We start from the raw sequence: 17,115 nt of genomic DNA on the forward strand, positions 1-17,115 counted from the left end.
GAGGGTGTAATTATAAAATGGGAGGAGAGAATAGAAATACTTCTCAATTTCTCTTCTCTTCTCTTCGTATCAGTTTATATCAACATAGGCTTGGTAAAATAGCCGATATAAAATTATGTATGTATTTCAATTAACATTAATAAAACTTAATACAAGTATTTCTCTTTTATATGGAGTGCACTTCATGATATACTGTATTAGAGTATACGTTATTGTGTAACTTTCCGTATTTATATCATTACACTTAATTATATTGGCAAATAGCAATAAAACTTTTAGGTCTTAACTAGCATAGTGTCCGTGCGATGCACGGTTTATAAATCAAATTATTAAACCCGTAGGAAAAATAAAAATAAAAACAAAGGTAATTCATTTACTATTAAAGGACTTGTACTAATGGTCAATAAAAAAAATTAAAGGAACGTTATTTGAATAGTATTTTATGTTATTTGAATTTCTTTTAATTTTTTATAATGTTATTTTATTAATTGAAAAATAATTGAATAATACTCCACATAGCTATATAAGAAGTGGACTAATTTATTTATATCTCCCGTTGAGAAAAAACTAAAATTTTCTTATCATACAATCCGCATCAGTAGCTACAATCAATCTAATATATACATGTTTTATTTACCCGTTGCACTCATTAAATCTATAGACACAATAATAACCTTATATTTGACCTACCAGAACATATATTTTTCTAAGTTAAGCATTGTGCCAAAAATTATATATTATATAATAGTCATATATATAACCAACAGCTGATTAAATATAGTATACGACATAAATACCATGTATATAGGTATGGATACTGATAGTTTTATATAAATAAAATATAGGGAGTATATATTACTAAGATTTATCCCTAACTTAATTATAAAAAGGTTAACAAAACTCTTATAATAGTGCATGGACATTTATATATCTAAAAATGTTCTTTTTACATATATTTTCCCCCATTTAATTTTAAATTCCTTAAAATTGTCTCTTGAATTCGCTAAATTGATTTAAAAGGTTATGTTTATTTCAATATTTAAAGCCATTTACTTTACTTTGTATATAGGTATGGATACTAATAGTTTTATATAAATAAAATATACGGAGTATATATTACTAAGATTTATCTCTAACTTAATTATAAAAAGGTTAACAAAACTCTTATAATAGTGCATGTACATTTATATATCTAAAAATGTTCTTTTTACATATATTTTCCACCATTATATTTAATTTTAAATGCCTTAAAATTGTCTCTTTAATTCGCTAAATTGATTTAAAAGGTTATGTTTATTTCAATATTTAAAGCCATTTACTATTTTCATTTCCTTTTGTTTTAATTTTTCTATTTAGAATTTATTAGACTATTAGGTTTCAAGATCGAAGTCAATATCTTTTTACCGTACAATCACTAAATCAAAGTCGCTCAACTAAAGTTTTGGACATTGCATAGCTACACAACATCCAACACATTTAATGATTACATGCAAATAATTTTAATAAAACTACGCATTCGATATAAGTTATTAAACAATTTAACTATATATACATTTTGATAGGTTTATATCTTTCATATTAACAAAAATTTACAAATGTTATTATCATATTTTGAAAAAAAAATTAGACTTTGGAGTTTTGTATAAGATAGATAAAGGATAAGTTAATTCCCGTCATATATGCATTGAGTGTTGGATGTTCAATCCGGTTCACCCTTTGGGCTAATCCAGATTTGAGGATCAGTTCTAGGTTATTAGGTTCCACTCCCCTTCCGATTGTTGTTGCAGGGGAGCACACAGGTCCTCCCTACCAAGTGTAGTCTCAATCACCACTACACCAACAACCAATTGGTGTAGTGGTGAATGAGACTACACTTGATATGGAGGACACGTGTTATAAAATATTACATTATATACATATATTTTTTTATATTATAAAAAATATTATATTATATACACATACTATTATAGTTAAAAGTATTATTATGTATAAAACAATATAAATTATTGCACGTGATTGTTGTATATCTAGTATAGTACATGAGCAATGCACGATTTTTAAATCAAAATGTTAGTTTTTCTAAAAAAAAATTCATAAGTAATAGCATTATTAATACGAATATTACAATTTAAAACATGATTAATAGTTATATATAATACATTTTATATCTATCCCTTTTCCGTCAATTGTCTAATTCAATTTAACTTTTATTCTTCTTGTTTAGATTGGTTATTGGTTCAGTTTTTTTTTTTTTTTTTTTTTTTGCAACAAAAACAAAAGGTCATTGTAAAAAACATTGTATAGAAAATGAAAGGCCGATTAAAATTAAATTTATGTTCAAGATTATGTATTTTTTTCCAAGACAACATTTCGGCTCAGCATTCAGTATTTGTCAAGGAGTACAACAAACGATAAAAGTAATTTTTACACTATTTTGTATCTTTATCAAAAACTTTTGTATTCATCCGATTACTTGAATTGAATTTAGGATAACTTGTAGACTATTCTGGGTAACCTTTATCAGTAAAGCATAAATCACTTTCATTCATTACATGGTAGCTTTTATAATAGGTGCACAATATTTTATTGTACATCTGATTTTTTTTTTTAAATGTTTGTATTGATTTCATAATTGACGTCAAACTAAATATTATCGATTTTATTTAATTTTCATAAAAAAAAAATATTAGCCTTTCAAAATACGAAATATTTGTTTTCTTAATTATGCCACTTTAATCATATTGCTTCAAATTAGTTATTATTCTGTAACTTAACTATAAATAAAGATTGGAAAGATTTTATGGATTATTTGTAGTATTGGAAAGTATATATTTATTATAAAAAATTACAGAAGGTTTTGTATGAGTCTGTTTCACGTGAGTCCACCACCACCGACCAAAGAGCCCAAACCCAGACCTTAATTTTAATTGCGGCATTAAGAGATCGAGAAGCTAAGCAGCAAGCCATTGATGAGTAAAACATTGAAGTCCGCCATTAACCTTCTGTTAATGTAGTAAAAGCTCGAATTTCGAGTAAAACCATTAATGAGTAAAACATTGAACTCCGCCATTAACAGCTCGAATTTCGAACTCCGCCATTGAACTCTGCCATTGATGAGTAAAACAATTGAGTAATAGCTTGAATTTCGAGCTCGATTTGCTTTTGATGTAGAAATGTTTCTTGAACTCCGCCATTAGCAGCGTCAACCACCTGCTTTTGTCGCTTCCTTCTTTGCTTTCTCTAATCAAAAAAATACTAATCGATTCAAATTACATGATTTCAGCAACTAATAATGTGAGTTGCAGAGAAAGATGAGAGAGATGGTGGTTGTTGAGGAGAGAGAAAGAGAAGAAGGAAGGAGGGGTTTCAATACCTGACCATTATACTCTAATTTCTAATATATTTAACCTATTTTCTGATATTTACAACATATTTTATGACAATTATAAATTTATAATATGGTATCTGATATTTATAATTTAATAACTGACCATTATAATTTAATTTCTGACCATTATAATCTAATATCTGACTATTATTATCTAATTTATGACCTCAATTTATTTTTTTTTCTGTTTGTATGACCGGACTCACGTGAGTCCGTTCTAAACAAAACTTTTACAAAAAATTAAATCAATATTTATGTTAGGAAATCATGAAAATCTTATGCATGTATAGAAACTTGCTTTTATTGTTTGAAGTTTAACAAAAATAACTATGCTTGAATATGTAAACAGTAATTATATAGATATATTTTATACATAAGATAAGCCAATGAGAGAGTGACATTTGTCATCCTCACATTGAGGCGCTTGTCTTTTAGTATAATATATAGATAGATAAGGCCAAATTAATACTTATTGCTTATCTTAGTGCTGATGGGGAGGACGATTCAACTGAGATTTAGGAGATTGATTGTAACCTTGTTTTGACTTTTTAATTATGTAATCTTAATGGATTTCAATTTATTTTAAAAGACCATCCTAGTTTCAATGTGATATACTGGTGTAAATATGTTATTATTTATATTTTGCAAAGCCAAGGTTATGTGTGACAATAGCTTATAGATCGTGATATAACATGGCTATATGATTTTTACCGATTTTCGTAATGTTTTTCTTATTGTAGGTTGTCATGGCCGGTGGTGGTCGTCGGAAGCTGGGACATGCCACCCCGAGAGATTTGTTTCCGTCGACAAGCCATGCAAATACGGAAACTTCTCAGGAAGTTACCCCATCCCCTAAGCCAGGTGTAGGTGGTTCTGGGACGTCTACTCAGGTTCCTGAGACGTACAGTAACTCTCCCATGGGTGAGGTTCCTACCCCCGTTGCGAGAAGGACTTTGCACCCGACGGGGTTATGGTAAGTTACTCATGGTTATCTTAATTTGCATTCCAACTTGAACAATCTTGGTTAGATTTGTATGTAATGACTTCATTTGTTTGCTTATTGGTACAAAGGTTCGATGATAACACCGTGAGCACCTCCATTACAAATATTTTTCAAGCACATTGGCGCGAACCATGGCTTAACTATGAAATGGTTGACAAGAATACTAAGACCCACTGGTGGAACTCGTTTACGGTATTATAAAACCCCCAAGTTTAGTTTACTCATCTAACTTTGTTGTTTTTTGGTTATTTATTACAATAAATTATTATACATTTTATTTTTCTTGTTTGCATAAACAATACCTTTGGAATGCTGATCTTGATGCCCTCGTGAAGAAGGAGTATGAAAAGAAGGCACATAAGAGGCTGAAAGAGATTACATACAATGTTTCGGTCAGAAACAAGTTAGTTCCCAGATGGATGGGAGAGTCTATGTTTGAGAGAATTATGGCGAAAAGAAAGGATCCGGTATTTCTGGAGAGGTCAGAAAAAGCGAAGAAGAACAGGAGGGGTGGCTCCCTGTCTAATCCAATTGAGCCATCACACTTCCAAGGTTCTATCTCTGCATCAAAGCATGCAAAGAAAATGGTAATACTTAATGGTATATAATGATACTGATATGTTTTATTAGTAGTTACATACACTAAGCATTTATGGAGTTATTTGATTTGTGCAGGCTCAGAAAGCCGGTGGAGTGCTTCCAACTGCTCCTGAGGTGTTCCTAAAGACACATTTCAAGGAAGTTCCAGGAAAAGGAAAAGTTGCGGCTAACAAGAGGGCACAACAAATCTCAGTAACACATCTAACTTTGGAAACTAATGAAATTATTTTTTAAGGAAGCATGCAAAACATAGGCACTTATACTTGTGATTTGAAATTTGAGGAACCTATAAACTTGTAAATGCTTGAAAATGTCTATGATTAACCGATTTGAACCTATAAACATGTTTACTATGCTAAATATGAGTTGTTTGATTGATAAAATCTTAGAATATAGCATAAACAAAGAAAATGGCTAAGTTAGAATGCCATTTAAGCCATTTTAGCCTAGTCATGAACCTATAGCCATGAATATGGTTCAAAATGTGTGAGTTTTTGCAATTTGAACCTATAAACATGTTTAATATGCTAAATATGAGTTATTTGATTGATAAAATCTTAGAATATAGCATAAACAAAGAAAATGGGTAAGTTAGAAGGTCATTTAAGCCATTTTATCCTACTCATGAACCTATAGCCTTGAATATGCATGAAAATGTGTAAGTTTTTGCAATTTGAACCTATAAACATGTTTACTATGCTAAATACGAGTTGTTTGATTGATAAATTCTTATATATAGAAAAAACAAAGAAAATGGGTAAGTTAGAAGATCATTTATGCCATTTTAGCCTAGTCATGAACCTATAGCCATGAATATGCTTGAAAATGTGTAAGTTTTTGCAATTTTAACCTATAAACATGTTTAATATGATAAATATGAGTTATTTGATTGATAAAATCTTAGAACATAGCATAAACAAAGAAAATGGGTAAGTTAGAAGGTCATTTAAGCCATTTTATCCTACTCATGAACCTATAGCCTTGAATATGCATGAAAATGTGTAAGTTTTTGCAATTTGAACCTATAAACATGTTTACTATGCTAAATACGAGTTGTTTGATTGATAAATTCTTATAATATAGCAAAAACAAAGAAAATAGGTAAGTTAGAAGGTCATTTATGCCATTTTAGCCTAGTCATGAACCTATTGCCATGAATATGCATGAAAATGTGTAAGTTTTTGCAATTTGAATCTATAAACATGTTTAATATGCTAAATATGAGTTGTTTGATTGATAAAATCTTAGAATATATCAAAAACAAAGAAAATGGGTAAGTAAGAAGGCCATTTAAGCCATTTTAGCCATGCTGTAAACCTATAGCCTTGTAAATACTTGAAAATGTGTATGTTTTCGCAATTTGAACCTATAAACATGTTTAATATGCATAATTTGTTTTGTTTGATTTCAGGAAGCCTACCAAAAGAAGCTTGACGAGTCTTCCACTCAAGAAGGGTCACAACCGGACCCTAACCAGCTATACTGGGAGGTCGTTGGTGGTAGGAAAAAGGGTGTAGTGAAGGGCCTAGGTGCAAGTGCTAGTTTGTTTTACACCCCCTCTTCCGAGAAAGGCTCGCAATCGTACAATCCTTCTATAGCTTCACAGTTAGAGGAACGTGTGCAAGCCGAGGTTGCCGAGCGAATAGAGGAGGCAAAAGTGCAAATGCAGGCACAGATGGAGGCACAGTTTGCAACGCAATTGCAGGAGGCATTGAAGAAGGAGCGGGAGGAGGCATCAACTGAGAGTAAGCGAATGATGGAGACAATGTTGCAGAACTTGTTCTCTAACTGTTCAGGTGGTCCTCCATTTCAGTTTCGTAGGGAAGATGACCCGGACATGAGTGGTGGTGGGCTTGGTCACCAGACTCCGGTGTCGTAGTTTTTGTTCATAAAGCTCTTACATTAGTATTGTTGATATAGGCCTTAGTATTTTTTGGGGGGAATATAGGCCTTAGGTTTTTTTTTTGGGAATATAGGCCTTAGGTTTTTTTTGGGGGGGGATATAGGCCATTTCGTTATTTTTTGGGGAATATAGGCCTGAAATTGGTATTAATTATATTGTTACATGTTGGCCTTATCTATTTTTTGAAGGAACATAGGCCATTACTTATTCATATAGACCTAACTTAGTTTTAAAGTTAAGCTTATAAAACTATTACTAACTAATTACTATTACTATTAACTTGAACATTATTATTGTATGTATTGTTCGAAGTTGGACTTTTTAATTATTAATATTATTATTTTATATTAATTTTGAAATTAAATCACATGATAACAGGTTATAGGTTCAGGTTAGGATGGCATCGATAATGTAAATTGTAATTACTTGAAAATTGCATTATAACAATAAATTGCCCTGTTGCAATTCTATGAGGAATTGCGACCGTTTATCTAACCTGTCGCAGATCCCATGTTTTTGCGACCGTCAGGGCCTGTCGCAGATCACAGGAATTTGCGACCGTCTTAGGCGGTCGTAATTTACTGAAAAATTGCGACCGTCAGGGCATGTCGCAGATCCCATGTTTTTGCGACCGTCAGGGCGTGTCGCAGATCACAGGAAATTGTGACCGTCACAGGCGGTCGTAATTTACTGAAAATTGCGACCGTCACTTCATGTCGCAGATCTCCGAGTTTTGCGACCGTCTTAGGCGGTCGTAATTTTCAGCAATTGCGATCGCTTTGCCTGTCGCAAATTACAAATTACGTCAGTTTAAAAAACGGTCGTTGAAAATACGAAAAACGGTCGCAATTTGATCTGCGACCGCCACGTGGCCGCAATTTATTTTTTTTGCGACCAGTTAAATAACGACCGTGCAGTTGCGACCGGTGACAGTCGCAATTGTGAATAGCGACCGTTTTCCTCAAAAATTGCGACCGGTGCTGGCGATCGCAATTCACTGGTTTTTTTGTAGTGATATATATATATATATATATATATATATATATATATATATATATATATATATCAACAAAATTACAAAATATTACTTTACAAAATATTACTGAAAAAAGGTTTGATAAAAGATCGACATCATGTGGCCAGAGAAGGGTTTCTTGCTGGTGGGTGTGGGGTGGTTGGTGGGCGGAGAAAATGTACCCGCATTTAGAATTTTAGATCAACTTCATCAATCAGATAAGTATGTAGTCTTCTTCTTCATTGCATTGTTCATGAGTTAAAATTACTTGGAAAAAAAAATGAAAGCAATCGAATTAAAATTTCTAAAAATCAAGAATAATAAAACTACAACATACTTGGATAAAGAAGGAAGATTGCAAATTAAGAGAGAAAAAGCTTAGCTTGAATCACCGAAAAAACGAAAGGAAGAGAAAGAATGTCGAGGACAGAGAAAAGTAATGTTATAATTTTGGGTGAAAATTTTTTCGCACGTATGAAGGAGTGAAAATTTTCCTCTTTCATACTGCCATACAATAAATAGTGTACACCGGATTTTTTTTAAAACATTTGTGTTAACTTGGAGCATTTGAGGTTTTTTCAGGATATCCAATCCGAAAACAGATATCGGATACCAACTCGGATTTTTTTCGGATATCGAATAATTGAAGTATCCGATACGAAAAAAAATTTATATCATTTAAGGGCCAGTTCACTTCAGCTTAATTTCAGTTCAACTCAGTTCAGTTCTATTCAGCTCCTAATTTCCTTCTTTCATAAAATATTCATTTTAGTTCAGTTTAGTTCAGCTCCAATCAGTTTAGTTCAGTTCAGTAAGTGTGAACAAACTTTAGGAAACGTTTTTACAACACTTTCTCATAGCACTCAAAACCCCCAATTCTCAATTCTCATACATTCTCTTTTATATATATATATATATATATATTAGAAAATAACTTCCAAATAACTCTCACAACCCTAAATATTCCAAATAACTCCAACAAGGCAACAACCCTAAATGATTAACTTAACAAAAATAACTTACTATAAAAAAAAAAAAATCTATAAAATTTCCATTTATGTAACTTTCACTTACACTAATTTTTTTCCTAAACATACATACTCGTATATCTCATGGATTAGCATAGATACATTCTAGTTTCGGCCCAAGGCAATAACTAGGTGACTCACTCAATTCCCGCCTTTTCTCATCAATTCGTGGATTTCGTGTCATTCAGTATGCAAACCAACTGCTCATTTGTTACCTCTCCAATTTCCAAACCAAAAAAAAAAAAAAAAAAAAATTCTTTGAATTCCTTCTGAAAAAATCCAATCCAAATTTCGTGAAAAATGTCAAGGAAGATAGCAAAATCAGCAAGCATGTCCTCCGATAATCTCACGAAGAACAACTCCGACGAAACCCTAACTCTCGTAGAACATCTGATTATGGAGGAAATTCTTCCTCGACTACCAGTAAAATCCCTAATTCGCTTCAAATTAGTTTCAAAGAAATGGAATTCTACTATTTCTAGCCTTCAATTTGCTAAATTACACCTTAATTTCTCATCTCAAATCAACCGCTACTTTATCATGCTTCCTTACAATGATCAATTTTGTTCTACACAACAATGCGGCACCTACTGCCTGTTACCTGAGCGTGATAGCAGTGATGTCAAAGACTTAGTGAGTTTCGAGAATGGTGTCTGGGATGTTGGCTGGCATCATCTGGTGGACTCCAGTAATGGTCTTGTGTGTCTGTATCAACGAGACGATGATGAGGATGACAGACATTGCTTTTTTACGATATGGAACCTGGCTACGCGTCAGTGCCGGGACATAGATAGCCCCAAGGGCGTCCATGTTTCGGTGGCTCATGGGTTTGGTTATGTGTCTTCGCTTGATGATTATGTCATTGTTGCTTCCTTTGGGTGTGGAACCGTTGATTTTAGTAGGTTTCGCGGTTTTTATATGTTTTCACTTAAAGCTGGACAATGGAAACGAGTGATTGGTAGTTATGCATACCTTCAGGTGAATCGGTGGTGTTGGAAGTGGAGAAGAGTAAGAGCTGGTACGGAGGAGGAGGAGGTTGCAAGAAGATTGCGTGACCAGGCTGTCTTGGTTGGTGATGTTATGTACTGGGCTCCTGCTTTTTCTTTTAATGGTGAAATTGCTGGTTTTGATGTTGTGACCGAAAAACTGGTGAAGTACCCAGTGTTGGATTGGCAGAGTGGTTACCATGAGCTGGGATTGTATCAAGTGAATGGATGTTTATCTTTGAGTGGTAGCAAGAAAGAAGATGTGACTGATTTTTGGATGTTGAAGGACCCTAATGATTGGAGTTCCTGGCAGAAGATTTTGTCTGTTGATCTCACAAACATCTCTTTGATTACTTTTTCTGAGACGGGGAAGTTTTTGGTGCGAAAAACGAATGAGTTCAAACTGGTTGAACCTTGTAAGGAATCTCTAGAATGTTTCAAAGGGAAGCATACCAATTATGTTCATATGGTGATGACTAGGGATTATGTTGAGAGTCTCGTTTCACCCTTTGGAGCAACTGAAGCCGATCAAGGGATAGATAACAGTGAGGTATGAATATGTTGCAAGTTTCTGTACCTTTGTATTTGTATCGTCAATCTTACTATTTCTAGCTAGCTACCCTATTAATGGTTCCAATTTCTGCGTTTTGTGATTAGATAATTGTTTGATTACCTCTGTCTTTCTTTTATTTTGACATAGTCATTCCATCTGTTAAAGTGTTGAGTGTCCAAGTCTACACTTTGAAATTTTTGTTGTGAATATGTGATACTTCTGTTGAAAACCCAAATATATGATGCTACATTGAAATTTGGTCTTATATTTCAGCCATAAGAAGTGGATTAAGTCGGAATTTTGTTCTGTTAGTACTAGACTTAGTGTCATCTTTGGAGCATTTGGTGGGGTACATGAAAATCGTTAGCCAATCTGTAATTTTTGTTTGGAAAATTCTACGTGGTAGCCTTCAACTTTTGGTTTTTCTACTTGTGGCAGGAATAAAAAAAAATTATACCAAGATATAATTTTTTTTTGCCCTGCCACTATGTAGATAAATCCAAAGTTGAAGGCTACCATATAGAATTTACCTTTTTATTTTATTATCTAAGAAAGATTCATCCTTTGAAGTGGAATTCTTGAGTGAAATCCTTCTTAAGCTACTTTATCTTATAGTTTGGTACCTTGTGAGCAAAACTTACAGTAACACAGATGCAGTTGGTTTAGACCAATAGAAGATACAAGCCATATTTTTATGAAATCTGACTCCTTTTAATGGAGTTTTTAGGTTTCATGGATATCCACATGATTGTGACTCTTTTCTTTCGTGCTGAATGCTGATTGTGTTTTATAATTTTATTTGACAGGAGATTCGGAGATAGTTATCATATCAGCAGTGTTTTAAAGCATTTTGTCTACAGTTGTTGTGTCATCTCTTCATCGAGATATGTGAACAGTTGAACACATGATATATTGCTGGCTTTTCAAGAGCTTGGACATGCTGTGCAATGTTTGGTATCTAATTAATCTCAATTATATATGTGTGTATATAAACGCAGGCACATATTCTTGGCAAAAACTTAGATACATCTAATGCACAATAAGTTTATTATTGTGCACCGAAGTATAGTAGCCCTTGTGGTCGATATAGTAAGGGTCACTAATCACTATATATATTGACTAAAAGGGTCACTATAATCTGATTTACTATAAACTTATTATGTACTAGATGCACCCATCAAGTTTTTGCGCATATTTTTTCTTTTAATGATCTGCATGTAAGGCCTTTTCTTCCCTTCTCCTCTGGAAGCTTCATTTTTTTTTTTACCTCTGGTGGTTTGATTTGCTCTTTGGAATAAAGAATTTGCTTGTATTGATTATTACTTGAGTCTAATGAGTGTTGCTTCTTAAAATGTTGCAGGATAACAAGCATCTTTCCGCAGAGAGCATGCATCTAGAAAACAAGCGGTAGCTATGAGCATGACTATCAGTTGTTTTCTCATTTTCTTTTGTTGCTATTAGCCATTTTCTATATATTATGAGCAAGTGATGGTATTTTATCTGATATAAATGGCAGGCCTTCTTTGTCTCACAAATCAGAGAACAATTCTAGCATTGGAAGCAATGACTTCTGTGGACAGAGTAATGTTAGTTCTGGAGGTAGTGATGATGACGAAGATGATGAAGAAGATTATGACGACAGTGATGATGATGGAGGACTGTTTGGAGACTCTGAAAACCTAGAAGATTGTGATGAGGTATATAGTGATTGGGAATCTACCGAAGACGATGAAGATGATGACGTCGATGATGATGAAGATGATGACGTCAGTGATGATGAAGATGAAGATTATAGCAACGATGAGGACGATGAATGGTAGTAATCGAAATAGGAGACTTTAACAATTAATTGATCACTAAGATGATGAAAACTAATTGCCTTCATTCATGCTTGAGGATCAGAGTAAAGACGATGATGTAGTTTCTACTTTATGCACCCCCTTCCCTTTTTTCTTGTAGGCTGTAGTGCTGTACTTTCATTTATGCTGTGAATTTTGAGTGATACTTGTTAGGGCTGTATGACTGTCCATATGGAAGTAGATGGCACCTTCTCTTTCATTGAGGGATGATATGATAAAAGTAGTAATTGGTACTTGGCTGAAGTTTTTTTCTTCTTTTTCTGTGGTTTATGTAGCAGGACATTCTCTTGTTAGCCATCTGTAAGGTGCAAGTACTAATGCGCTTTATTTCTTACTATGATGATTGTTGTGTTTTGCGAGGAATGTCAAGTATGCGCAAACATCTACTGATTTTATTGAAAGCAAATCCCTAGCTTCAATCCCATTGTAACAAATAAACCACTTCTCATATGCTGTGAAACTTATAAATAGCTGATGTTTTTATCATGTTCTGATTGAATTTTAGACGAATTACTGCAAAAGAAGCTTCTATTTTAAAATGTATGTTTGATTTCTTGAGTTTCAAAAAACATCAATTGGAGGGTGCAACTTTCCTAGGCATGAACATCATTTGATCATTATTGCTGATGTTATTATCTAAGCAGATCTGAGCAGAAAGGTGCTGGTGATTGGCTTGTATTGCGTGAGTATAGCATTGGGACTAAGAAAGTGATAGGAGAAAATGGCGTTAAAGAAGGAAGAGAAAATTGAAATTTTGGGTAATGAATATCTAGGAGGTGAAGGCATTGAAATAGTAGTAAGCAATTATTTGAATAGGTAGAGGTGCTGGCACAAGAGTTCTGGTGACTGCAAGGGAAGAAGAGATAGCAGGGCAGGCTGTCATGAAACAGATTCTAGTAATTTTTAGAATCATCTCCTCTCTAAGAACTCGAGCTCACTTCTGCGATGGCGTAGACCAATAACCATGCTATGTAAGTACGTAGCAGTCCTCATTGTAGATTTAACAAAGTAGTACTGACCAGTGATCTGTAATTGTTGTTATAAAGTTTGAAGTTCTGCCTTCCTGTAAAAGATGTGTAATGTGCTAAGTAGTACTGTCAATTTAGTATTCATGGTCTGTTGAAAATCTTGGAAAGGTAATTGATGATAAAACTTGCAGCTGATCAATGACGAGGACTGTCTCTTTTCATAGCATCCTGCTACATAATTTTACTGATTAATTCATAGTTTCACAATGTTAAGATCCATCCATGTACATATAGTCGTGTCTAGCTACTCTCATTGTGTGCATGCGCGTGTGTATGTTTGTGGTCGGAGAGAGGGTGTTTTGAAGGCCAGTTAGCTTGTGGCTTGTCAAACATGAGTATATATTTGGTGTTATTAACATTGTCAATTTACAGAATGTCAGTATAAGTACAATAACCCTAATTTTTTTATTGTTACAGTGGCAAATTGGCAAGGCTAGAAGAAAAAACAAAACCATCTAGTGTCTATTGAACATGTGCCGAGTTATACACCAGGTTAGTTCTTCATAATTGAAAGCATATACAAATATTAATCTTACTGTAAACTACAGAAATTTGAGTTGGATTGCTGTTAGAATTTGTTGGTGTTTTATTTTCGTACTTATAAATAGAATCATGATAGTGTTTTTTGGCTACACATTGAGCTACAGAGCTAGCATAGTTTAATCAAGGCTTCTGATAAAATAAGCAAACTGTTTTGATATTCTAACAAAAAAATAAACAGAGTACCATTCCTACAAGGCTATAATAGAGAGTCACAGCGAGTAAGGCTATAATAGAAGTACTTCTGTAAGGCTATAATAGAGAGTCACAGCGAGTACAACCAGCACAAAATAATAAACATACATGATGATAAAAGCAACTCATCAAGAAATATTTTACACAAGAACAGATATAAGTTGCATACATATTTGCCTTAAGTTCCACCCAAAGTGAAGATAAAATCAGTTAAAAGAGGAGGTATATATCCAAAGGTACCAGTAAGCTAAGGTTCTGAAACCCTTCATAAACACAACACTAGTAGAAATACTGAAATACACACAATTAGATAGAGTATTCATGAATACACTACTCTAAGTTTTAGCAGAACAAAGGGTGATAGGAGCTTGCATTGTTTTCCTTGGAGCTAGACCATACGCGTTGACACAGTGAGGGGAACAATGTGGTCAACAGTGCGAAAGATGTGGACATTGAAGATGGGAGTTCTAACATTATCTAATTTCCCCTTCTGAATCAGCTCAAAGACACAAGTATCATGCTCCTCCAAGTTGTTTTCCAGCACAAATAACGGCCACTTTGATCTGAGTTGGCATTGTATAGATCCTCCTTTTGTCCATCTGCATCCGACTCTCCAACTTCCCTTTGTAGAACCTGGAACACGCAGCTCCACCTCGTGAGGCTCCTTGATCATATGCTTCTTTGCCCAATTCTTTGGGATTGTCTGCAAACAAAGAAATATCAACCCAAACTCATATTGAAACAACCAAAAAATTGTACAAATTTTGCATTTAAGGAAGACAGACCAAATTAAATCCCCTGTAAACATGTGTAGGCAGCATGGTTATCTGAAAAACAGGAAACACTGTCTTATTATACTTCATGCCACGGCTATAACAGTCAGCCATCTTGGAAGCTCTTTTTTTTTCTCCAGGTTTTAGAACCCGCCTATTCGATATGAAGTACTTTTGGCTTTGAGGAAGTTTTCCTGCACCATGGTCAATTGGAAATCAAATTATAAATTTATAATACAGCAATATGTTTATTAATTCATTTGTTACAGAATACAGTATGTACAGTATACAAATTTGAATGAGGAATGACTAGCTAGTTTGTATTACCTTCACTTGAGCTTCCTTCCCGCTCTTCTTCCATTACATGACTTACATCCTTAGTCTCTTCTTCGCCTTCCTCCAACAAAGAGCAATCCTCTGATGATGAATCACAAATCTCAATTTCTTCTTTAGCAACACTACCATAGTTGATGTGGAGAGTACTTGTACAAGAAGTTCTTCTTGAGCTATAATTGGAATTAGTGGTAAAGTGACAACCCTCTCTCTCGCAACCACTCTTGTCAAACACTGACACCTCAAACGAGGAGTCTTTAACAAAACGAAACACTAGGAAGTCAGCTTCTTCCACTCCATTATCAAGAACAAACTGTTCCCACCCATCTGAAAACATCAATGACATTTCATCACCTGTACTCGAGAGCCTAATTTTCCATTTGTTTTTACTCGGTCCTATAAGTGTACACCACGGTAAGAGTTTCACCTTGAAACACTCCATGAACTTCCGAGGAATTCTCTGCAAGAAAAGTTCACCAAATAAATTCAATCAAGTAAGCTGATATTAGTAATTTAAGTACAGTAGCTTTCAAAACAGTTTTTCCTACCAATTGGTGCTTGAAATCTCCAAGCATGACCTTGAAGAATTGGTGTTTTGTTGCAGGAAACTCAGACCAATACTTATAATTCTCTGTCATTTTACAGCCTTCACATTTCTTCTCCATAACTGCAGTAATAAACACAATGAACAATGCTAATATAGTGAAACAGAACATAGAAATTTAGGCATTTATATTCATGTTTCCATTTTATATTTCAGAATCTAACTTAGACTCTACTGGAACACCCTCCATCAATACTGAGTCTGTTGGCCACTGCAAGAGTAGTCACGGATGGTCGTTGGTCTAATATCTCTATACCCTCTCTTGTGGAGACTCCTCCGCGCTTTTATGCTCACCAGGCCAATCTTCTGCCACCAGTTCAGGAACACAATTGGACCTACAACTTTCTTCTCTGACTCGAATCTCAACTCGATCTCCTACAGGACTAGTACCTGCAGAGTCTAGTTTCTTTGTTCTATCTGTCTCATGACTGTTATATTGTAAAAATATTCTCCTGCAGGACTTCTTGATGCAATTAAAAACCTTTAATTTACTTTAACATTGCAAAATTCTCCCTTTAATTTACTGTAAATCTAGTTAATAATTGTTGTTTACTATCTTTATAACATTATATATTTGTCTGACTATTAAGTAGTCAAGTATACACATAATAATCATCTTCCTTGTTTCAAATTCAAGCTATAAAGATCAAAACATTATACTACAATATGCAACCAAATTTATGGACAACTCACTAATTAAAATTACTAACAAAAAAAAAAAAAAAAAAAATACTAATAGTATACCTTTTTCTTCTCTATGCAAGATCAGGGGATGGACCAAGGATGACTTCCAGTAACTTGGTCGACGGTTGCTCGTTCAACAAGGAAAATCAAATGGTCTGAGATGTATAGGGTTGAAGAAAGAATGCCTTTGAAAAAGTTGTGAAAGAAGATGGGTTAGGACTTAGGAGGAAAGCTAAGTTGAGAACATGGATAAAAATGAATTCATGATTAAGAATATTGGGTCTACCACTTACTATATAAGGAAATTGTGCATTATTGATGTATCAAAGAAGAGAGCAATGCTAAATTAAAGCATCAAACTAATAACTTTGATGAAATTGACATGTAAAATTAAAAGGAGTGAAGCACATGCAATTATTAAAGTTAGGCAGAATTGTACTGCAAAATTCCTATAACTAGCAGCCATTAACATGCAGTATGGTTTGATTTTTCAGCTGCTATTTTGGTGAGGATATGATACAAACCATATACATGCAGCTAGGAGCTATGCTACTTCATGCCCGACACGGGTACATAAGGTGAAATGAAGAATCCGAGTAGCATAGGCTAGGAGAGATTTTTTT

At 33.9% G+C, this 17,115-nt stretch overlaps 2 protein-coding genes across 3 annotated transcripts; one reads left to right on the forward strand and one right to left on the reverse strand.

Annotated features, from left to right (window-relative positions):
* The first annotated feature begins 9,063 nt into the window (after positions 1–9,063).
* LOC145588310 (F-box/kelch-repeat protein At3g23880-like) lies at positions 9,064–11,421 on the forward strand. The gene is made up of 2 exons (XM_081644956.1): positions 9,064–10,473; positions 11,283–11,421. Exons 1-2 carry the CDS (start codon positions 9,238–9,240, stop codon positions 11,295–11,297), a joined length of 1,251 nt encoding a protein of 416 aa, XP_081501082.1. The 5' UTR covers positions 9,064–9,237; the 3' UTR covers positions 11,298–11,421.
* A 2,742-nt stretch (positions 11,422–14,163) lies between these two features.
* Positions 14,164–16,868, reverse strand: LOC145588322 (B3 domain-containing protein Os12g0592300-like). Of its 2 annotated transcripts, XM_081644969.1 has the most exons (5): positions 16,553–16,868; positions 15,753–15,871; positions 15,199–15,664; positions 14,884–15,065; positions 14,164–14,801 (listed from the first exon to the last, which is right to left on the reverse strand). In XM_081644969.1, exons 2-5 carry the CDS (start codon positions 15,867–15,869, stop codon positions 14,487–14,489), a joined length of 1,080 nt encoding a protein of 359 aa, XP_081501095.1. In that variant the 5' UTR covers positions 15,870–15,871; positions 16,553–16,868; the 3' UTR covers positions 14,164–14,486. The 2 variants fall into 2 exon arrangements, with proteins under 2 accessions (XP_081501095.1, XP_081501090.1); XM_081644964.1 differs by lacking the exon at positions 16,553–16,868 and having other exon boundaries at positions 15,753–16,532.
* Positions 16,869–17,115: the final 247 nt, after the last annotated feature.

The sequence above is a fragment of the Chenopodium album genome, chromosome 2, assembly GCF_948465745.1.
Source record: "Chenopodium album chromosome 2, dcCheAlbu1.1, whole genome shotgun sequence".
NCBI classification, from domain to species: domain Eukaryota; kingdom Viridiplantae; phylum Streptophyta; class Magnoliopsida; order Caryophyllales; family Amaranthaceae; genus Chenopodium; species Chenopodium album.